General features: G+C 47.1%; 1 protein-coding gene across 1 annotated transcript; it reads left to right on the forward strand.

Annotated features, from left to right (window-relative positions):
• The first annotated feature begins 4047 nt into the window (after positions 1 to 4047).
• LOC113207448 (zinc finger and SCAN domain-containing protein 10-like) lies at positions 4048 to 9064 on the forward strand. The gene is made up of 10 exons (XM_026424025.2): positions 4048 to 4364; positions 4531 to 4689; positions 4762 to 4874; positions 5382 to 5586; positions 5672 to 6651; positions 6743 to 7211; positions 7305 to 7579; positions 7751 to 8029; positions 8112 to 8442; positions 8517 to 9064. The coding sequence occupies exons 1-10, from the start codon at positions 4215 to 4217 to the stop codon at positions 8901 to 8903; spliced, it is 3348 nt and encodes a 1115-aa protein (XP_026279810.2). The 5' UTR covers positions 4048 to 4214; the 3' UTR covers positions 8904 to 9064.
• The last annotated feature ends 202 nt before the right edge of the window (positions 9065 to 9266 follow it).

Here is a 9266-nt window from a genome sequence, read left to right on the forward strand (position 1 = left end):
GTGTTGTTGGCTGGGCGGGTGGCGCTCCTTTTCCTAGTCCTTGACGCTGCTCTGCTGCCTCTTTGACCCGTTTGATTGTGTCTGTCCCGCGGCTTGGTTTCTTCTGCTCGACCGTTTTCGCTCCCCGCATTGCCCCGCTGTGACCGCCGCCCTGCCCACGCACGGCCAACGCCACGCAGTCAAGTGACAAAGGGCGTTACGACTTCCGCCGCGCGGAGTGGAGCTCGGAGAGCCGCGCGACACCACAACAAACAAGCCATCAGGCGGGCCATCAGGCGAAGGCGGCCGGCTGTCCGTCCCGGGCTGTCCAGGAGGCTGCTGTCCCGCCCAACAGGCCCGCGTCGTCCTCATACGGCCCAGGCCAAGGCTGGCTGCTGTCCATACTATCCACTTGCGCCCCCCTTCGCGACTTCGCCCAGACAAATGGAGAGCGCTGGCAACCATCGTATGGTTACCGCAGAGGGACAACCATGATATGGTTACAAAATTAATGATCATGCAGTTATCAGAACCATATTTTAGTCCTCACGGCCATTTTAATTTTGTCTCAACCATCACACTAGGGCTGTTCCTGTAGTAACCAAATGATGGTTGCTATAGCTTTCTATTTTTCTGGTGGTTCATGGGACTCTTTCAGTCGCCAATAACTCGCGGAAGAGTATAAAAAACACTCTCACTCACGTGAGATCTGCTCGTCCCTTACCAGAAGGGTAGAACCACGATACAGTGCATCATGGGAACTGGGCACCAATCCAGGCCGGGACCATCCGATGCACGGGTGCAACAACTAACAGCACTTTACCTTCTCACTAGACGCCGCGCCGCCCCCGCATAGTAGCGCCACAAAGCAGAGCAGCGGGCTGAAGCGGTTGTGTACACACACACGCACACACACCTCTTGACAGCCAAAAGCCCTCTCTGCCTGCATTAAGGGCGAAAACACAATCTGCGGATTAAACACTGTTCGCACAGAACTGTTTTTGAGGCGTGGCCGCGCGCCATTGTTTGCGTCAATAGGCGCCATGGTGAGTGTTATATGGAGCGTTCCGCGCGATCCTTTTCATGCACAGCGCGTGTTTTCGCATGCAGCAAAAAGGCTTCTGTGGTTACGGCGAGAAGCGCAGCAGCTTGCGTTCCGGGAAGCGGGGCTGACCCGCCCCGCACGCCGAACAACAACCGCCCCTCTGAAATAAATTACAGTCATTGTTCCTAAATTCGGACTTGCGCCCTAAATTCGGACATTGTGCCCGATTTCACTATTGTCGCCTCCAAACCCATAATGCGTTGACAAAATTTAACTTCTATGGGTTTGATGGAAAGGTAAGAGCACCAAGTTTCCATTTCTGCCAAAAAAATAAATGTGTGAGTGATATTGCTTTCTCATGAAATTCCTGAAATTTGTTTTTTTAACCCCCCAAAACAGGCGTTTTTAAATGTGTCTTGCAAGAATTTGGGGCTTCGAACAGTGAAAGCCCGGGTTAATCTGACCACAACATATGTGAAACTTGGAACTTTTATCTACAATATGACACCAAGTTTTTGATTTTTCGTCGCACGGTTTAGTTTTGGGAAGCGCTTTTGCAATGCTCCCTAAATTCGGACATAGGCTTTTACATGCAAAAGTGACAACTGTCCGAATTTAGGGCTCGTTAAAAGCGATCTTTAAGCAATTCTAGCGACTAAACTATACCAGATAAGAAAATTTGGACGGTAGGGTAAGGTCAAATTTTTTCATAAAGTTTCTATACCCCCCAAAACATTTTCACTTTTCATAATTTTTCAAAGCTGTCCGAATTTAGGACGCATTGGTTCCTAAATACGGACACGATTCAAACATCCCCCACCCCTATACCGTTAGCGCGAAAAAATATTTTCGGAGAGTGGTAGGTGCGTCTCGACATGAGGATTCTAGAGTCCCCAGCGATTTTTCATATTTCAAAAATTCTAGATGTCACAGGCGTTTTTCCTCAAAAACCGTCCGAATTTAGGGACAATGACTGTATAAGCGCCGGCTTGCAGGACAAGTGGGACAAGTACCCCAACCCAGAGAGGAGGACTAGGGCGGGAAGGCGGGAAGTTCCCTAAAAAGTAGTTCGGGCGCCTTTGCGACCTTTGGCCCAGCTTATATTTAGGCCCATGTACCAGGTGGCTGATTAACCCCGCGCACTAAGTTAGACTGTACCGCACGCAAGAGTGCGGGCGGGCTTGCCTATCGCCCCTGTCCACGGCGCCCTACGGGCCGGGCGAGTAGGCAACCCGCCCGCACTCGTGCGTGCGGTACAGTATAACTACAGAAAGTGCGTGGGGTTAATCAGCCACCTGGTATATTGATGTTGGTAAAATTCTGGTCTAGCCCCGAATCCCACCCTCCGCCCTAACCAGCCTGGAAAAGAGATAAATCGAGTTAAATTTTGTTTGGCTCCGCGAAGGGCTGAATTGGCTGAAATAATCAAGCTTTTTCGTTTACTTTAAGTTTTTGTGTGTTTTTGGCATGTTTTTGTATGGAGACCTTACCTTGATGGGAACCAAATAATGAGCGACTTGGTGAAGGCGAGGGCCGGCCCTTGCCTTCTCTGCACGGTAGCCAAGAGATGAGACGGGGTGGGGTGGGGATCAGATAAAACTTATTGGGGGGCAGTGCTGCGTGACAGAGCCCCCGGGCCGGTGGCGGGGGCCAGGGCGTCGGCCGGGCGGCGAAAAGGGACGTCAAAGGGCGGCAAAACGCCAAAGAGTGTTGCACCTTTCTTGAAAGGTTTTATTGGGTCGATTATACTTTTAAAGGAATATTGACAACGAGGAACAAAACGGTTGGGGGTGACTGGGTGCCGCCGCCTGATGCCTGCTGCCGCCGCCTGCGAGGGAGGCACCACCAGGAGGAGCGGGGTCAGCCGGCGTCCGCGACGGCGGTGTTGGAGGGGCTGACGATTCTCCCGCCAGCAGTTTTACCGATGCTGGGTATATGTACTTGCACCTTGGCACGGAGTTTCGGTGCCGCGACTAAACTGTAACTTCTGCTGGAGGGGCTTTGGCTGCTCAGAGGACACCTGCTGCGCGGTGCATGCACAGGTCCAGGTCGCTGCTTTGAGCCCCGCCCCGGCCCGCCGCCGGCCCGTCTGAGGTGCGGCCCCGATGTGATTATTAGTCCAGAGTCATCCCCGGGCCCGACTCACTCTCGGAGCAGCGCTCCAACACACAATGCCCGCGCCATTGCTCATTTTGACAAGGTGAGGGAGCAGCAGAGGAAACACGTCGCCGTCGTCGGGCCGGAGTATCAGCAGTGCGGGGCGATGACAAAGCCGAGTGGGGTCGTCCCGTCCTGCTCCGCGCCCCGCCCCGCCCCGTCCACACCTGAGAGCGTCCCACCAAAGGCGAGCCGCCCTTGGGCAGCGGGGGACCCGTAGGGCCCTACGGGGTCACAAAGCAGCGCGCTCGCCGCCTTGTATAAATAAACACATCCCGCGCCTTTTGTCAATATATATGTATATACGCGACTCCTCGGCGCATGAATCGACCGACAATTTCTCTCTGAATGTGATCAAAACACGATACCCCGGAGGTTTTGGCCGCCGCCCCGTCCCGCCCCGCCTCCGGTGCTCTCCTGTTCTGGTCTCGGGCTCACATGGCGGAAAAACTCGGTTCACGCGCTCGCTGCTGTGGAACGATAAATCATCCGCCGGGAAAGGCGCGACAGCGAACGGCGGGTATTTTCGTTTGATTTTTCGCCCTCGTCATGTTTCTGCGGCGGCTGGTGCGGTAGGACTGGTTGCCTACCCACACGGCGCCCAGCGGTCTTCCCTTCCCTCGCCCGCTCCACCGGGGTGCGGTAGGGTTGCCTACCCACACGGCGCCCAGCGGTCTTCCCTTCCCTGCCCCGCGCTATCTCACCCTATGCCGCCGTGCAGGCAGGCAACCAATCGTGCCTCGACTGTGGCGCGCTCCCGCGCTTTGGAGAGGCTCACTGACAGTTGTCCGTCTCTCTAAACGCACGCCCCCGACCCCCATCCCCTCCCCTCTCCTCCCCTTCCCTGCCATCGTCATCGAAGAGAAGACGAAAGGAAAAAGAAGAAAACAAGCAGACACTAACCTAAAGTTTGCGCAGTGTTTACGTTTATGTCATTCGTTGTCTCAGTGAGGGTGGAAAACAACTGTACTGCTAAGGTGTACAAGTCAGGCACGAATGTATTCATGTACAAGGATCAAAAGAATTGAGCGCAATGAAAACGGCTCACGCTAATCCACCTGAAAAAATATGTCGGTTGTGTTTATCAGATTCGGGGGTTATTCTTCCCATCTTCGAAGGAGAAGTGGCAGAACGTTTTTCTGTGCCTCTTCCTCAAAAAATTCTGTCTTGCCTTGCCATAAATGTAAGACGCAAATGCTTGGTTTTAATATTCTTTATTGGCTTAAAAGAAATGTTTTACTGAGTAGATAGGGTATTGGGGTGGTGCTAGTTGTGTTGTTTTTCTCACAATGATTTCTGCACTTCAATTATATGTTATATTTGTCAGTAATTTTATTTTAATTTTTTGGGTGTGTGCTGATGATCCACTCCCTCCCCACATATGTCACAGGTGCTTGTATGAAGTAGACAGGTTTCACGAGTTTCGTGAAACCTGCAAGCGCACTAATACTACCTTCAACAAAATTTGTAACAACTCAGGGGATAGCATTCCTTTTGATGTCAATCAGGTATGACTGTTATGAAAGTGAATCAACCAATTATTATAACTAAATTAATAAAACATTTGTTACTCTTTAAAGGTTCTTGAAATAAAACAAGAACTCCATGATGAATCTATGTACCATGATGCTATCAGTGAATTGTTGTCCGATGATGAAGTGGCAGATATCAGTTCTTCTCGCATCAGAAAGAGGTATAGTGTTATCTTTTAATTAGTATAAGTATCTGTCACACTTGACTAATTCAGAAGACTGCATGCTTGAAAAGTTCTTTTGAAAGGCATCCATGTTTTTCGATCAAGGAGTAGAGTTGAGTGGAAATTTTCTAGGTATTAATCACAATTTAAGGGATCTTAACATCTTAACAAATTAACAAGTGCATTTTGCATTATATTTGATAGTAAGACTATGGTTTTACAAAACATCCGGGATCGCTACAAAGACCGACAGAATCATGATACATGGTTTCCTTGAAAGTTGTGTTAAGATCCCGTGAAACCACGGATTTCCATTAAACTGAAGCAATGGCAAATCTTTCTTAATGTTCCGGTCAGCACTTTTTACCAATCTAAATAACTAAAATTCATTGCCATAGTGCTAAATAAAATGAAAATGCATCTATTAATATGTTAAGTTGTTAAGATCCTTAAGCTGATAAAGCCTAAGTAGGAAATTGATATCCAATCCAATGCTATTTTCAGGAATAGATGCATTTCACTTCTTGAGTCCATGAAACGAGTCCAGCAAGCTCAAACTGCTGTGTCTGCAAATTCTTCTCACTCTGATCAGCTGCCAACAGAGTGGATGGAACAGTCTAAAACAACACAAGCAAATGATTCAAACGTCAGTTCTACACTTAGCAGTGCACTAGAGTGCAGATTTTGTGCAAAGCCATTTGTATATGAGGTAAGAATCTGTTTAGTTGTCAGTGTTATTTAGTGTCAAGTGTCTTTGATATAAGTTCAAAATATATTGTGTTTTTTCTTGGCAGAGTACACTCATAGAGCACGAAGAACTTCATGCTAAAGGTGTGGTGACTGACAATGACAGTATTGAGGATGTGGAACAAATTGGACATAAAGAACATGTGGGTCATGAGCAGCTTGTTCCATCTTCCACCCCGCAGCCAACTCGTCAAACTTCTACTCCTATCCCAATTCTTTCACCAGATCCTGTTTCAGCTTCCGCTCCTGTCATTCCTACCTCTGTTTCTGCTGTGGCTCCTCCCTCCATTCCTTCTGCTGCTTCTGCTTCTTCCCCTACCGCTGAACCTTCCTCTGCCCCTGCTCCCGTTGTCGACCCAATACCCACCCACACTTCTACATCCTCACTCGCCCCTACTCCTGCCCTTGTCCCTGCCCCTGTCCCTGCTCCTACTCCTGCCCCTGCCCTTGTCCCTGTCCTTGCCTTGGCCCTTGCCCCTTCTCCTGCCCTTGCCCTTAGTCCTATCGCTGCTCCTGCCACTGTTCCTACCACTGCTCCTGCCGATGATCCTGCCTCTGCCCCTCCCACTGCCACTAACATTGTCTCTTCCTCTATCTCACCCCCTTCCTCTACCCCTACCCATAGCCTCACCCCTACCTCTACATCTACCTCTGCCCATGTTCCTGCTCCTACTCCCGCCCAAGCCCCCAGCTCTGTTCTCATCCCTGCCCCTCCTTCAGCCCCTGCTCACACCTCTACCCCTACCCCTTCTTCAGTCTCTGCCCCTGCTGAAGCACCTACACCTACCATCTCAGCTTCAGTTCTCCCTAATCCAAATCCTACCTCTGTGTCAACTGCTGGTCAGATTATTGACAACTCCATGGTAAGTCAAGAGGAATATGCGGCCCATACAGTGCCCAGTCAAGACAATTCTCATTCCCAACATACCGTGGACACAGTGAGCTTGACTGATGTAACAGCTATGTTATTGGAGGGTGCCTTTGAAGGTGTGAGGCCTATCAGTAATTCAGCTGCAAGTTTGTGCCGGTATGACTATTTCTTTGATATAAAATAAATCTTGACCATTCAATTGATAATTACATTTTTAACTAATTTCAAAATTTTATCTCCGCTTCAGGTTCTGTCAAGAACCATTCAGTGGTACTGACCTCTTGCGGAGACATGAGCGTCTTTATTGTAACCAGAAGCCATCATTAATTAAACACAAGCAGCCATTGCAGCCTCAACAGCAGCTCCACATTCAACTAAATTCTCAGCAACCTCCACAGCCTTCTGTTGATACTCCTCTACCTACTGGAGGACACACTCAGCATCATTTAATTTTGCATCAGCAACAGTCCCAAAGCATTGGAAACCTGCCAGCAGCTCAACAACCAACTGAGCAAGCAGACCAACAAATAATCTATAGCCAAAGAGTGGTCATTGAAGCAACGCCCATGGAAGTACCAAGATCATGTAAATATTGTCACAAAGACTTCATCCACAGGGGTAGCCTATGGCGCCATCAGATGTTCTGTGATGCCAACCCAGAAAAAGACCTCAATAGAATTGTAGCAGGAAGTAAAAAAAAAGTGGTTGTTGCAAAGGTAGCCATTGCCTTCCAATTCTTTCTTATTAACTCAAAATTTGTCCCTTGTTATCTTTGATGAAGGCTTTCCGTATTTTCTTTTTTCTTACAGAGCTGTAATCAGAGAAAAGATGTGCAACAGCATAATACCATACCGGTTGTTGCTAATCATCCTAACAATTCTGGTGGAACCCAAATGCGTCGTGGCAGCATAAATCAACCTAATTCAGGTCCACTCAAATGTAAATTTTGTGAGAAAAGATTCCTTCATCGTGGCAGTTGGTGGAGACATCAAAAAATGTTTTGTTCGGTGAATCCTGAGATACCCACAGTAAAAGCCGAGTCAAGGGTCAGAAGTGTTCAAGAAACTGCCACCTTTACCTGCAGGTCTGGCTCTAGATTTTAACATATCATATTGAGGCCAACTTTACCACATTGTGGTTAGACTTTGCTGCTAAACACCACTGCTTTTAATTAGTGTTGGACTCAACATGTTAATTAAATTTTCTTGCTGACTTTGTCTTGGACTACTGATAAAATAAAATCTCTTGTCTCTAGACACTGTGAGAGAACATTCCTACATCGTGGAAGCTGTTGGCATCATGAACAAACACACACTGGCATTAAAGAGCATGCGTGTCGTTACTGTTCAAAGACATTCAATGAAAAGTCCAGACTAGCTCGTCATGAACGGATGCACCTTGGTATTAAACCATTTTCTTGCCGCCAGTGTGGTAAGGCTTTTTGTGATGCCTCCAATCTCAGAAATCATGAGCAAATCCATGGTGACCGAGCTTCATTTTTGTGTGCTTGGTGTGGTAAATCATACACTCGCAGGTATAAATTAATATGACCTATCAGTATGTAACTTAAAGAAGAAAATAACACATTTCCTGAATTACTATTCTGTCATTTTCAGAGCTCTTCTTTTGAAACATGAGCAAGTCCACGCAAGAGAAGGACAAGTTTTCCAATGCCCTTTGTGCCCAAGAACTTTCCCAAATCCAGATATATTAAATGAACATACCATGTCTCATACCGAAGAAAAGAGACGACTATACTTTTGTCAAACGTGTGGTCAATCTTTCCGTTCACAGCGCTTACTCTCCCAGCATAGTGAGCTAAACCACAACCAAGTTCACACATCTCAGCAGACTCAGCAGGCTCTGCCAGCTCAACAGGCTTCAATAGTCAACCAAGCCCACCTAGGTCAAGAGTGTAGTCTTCACAGCTGTACTACTTGCAACAAAGTTTGTGTTATTACTTTTAAAAATTTGCTGTGAAAGTAAGTGTCTCCCAGTATATTAATTATGACTCTCTTTAGTCCTTTGCAGACTTATCTGCTTTGCGGCAGCATGCATTACTTCACAGCATTGAATCAAAACCGTATCGGTGCTCCCAAAATGCTTGCAATGCTGTATTTCATGAACAATCACAACTTGAAGCACATCTTGTCTTACATGGAAGTGAAAAGACCCATTCAATCACTTTAAGTACAAATTCTAGTTTCCAGCAACAGCAGGACCAGCAACAGCAGGACCAGCAACAGCAGCAAGATCAGCAGCAGCAACTTATATCTCATGAAATTCAACATCAGCATACTTTACAGCAGCATGAATTAATACATCGTGAAGAAGCCTATGTTATTGAAGATCAGGATTTGTCAGGACAAACAATTGCTGTGCACCATCTTGTTAGTCAAATTCCATAGAAAACCTTCAGCTTCCAAAAGCTTTTAATAATAGGTAATGTGACATTTTATATGCCCATTGTGATTATATGTTTTCGTACAGACCAGTCATCTAACAACCATTTTAAAATAATGTAATCGAAAGTAATAAATAATAAATGGCACTCCATTAGAGAGAGAGATATATATATTTTTACTTGTTCCTTACCCGCTCATCTACAAGTTATTGCAATCACAGAGATTTAATTGAAATAACTCCAAGTTATTGCCAGATTTGACTGTTGCTACTGTGCTACAAAGGTGTGTGGCTGGGGGCGTCGGATGTCATATATAGTCCAAAAAAGAATCTTATGTAGGCGGGTCGGATTAAGCTGACTCTGGCAA

Source organism: Frankliniella occidentalis, unplaced genomic scaffold (genome assembly GCF_000697945.3).
Source record: "Frankliniella occidentalis isolate FOCC.00 unplaced genomic scaffold, Focc_3.1 Scaffold67, whole genome shotgun sequence".
Taxonomy (NCBI): Eukaryota; Metazoa; Arthropoda; class Insecta; order Thysanoptera; family Thripidae; genus Frankliniella; species Frankliniella occidentalis.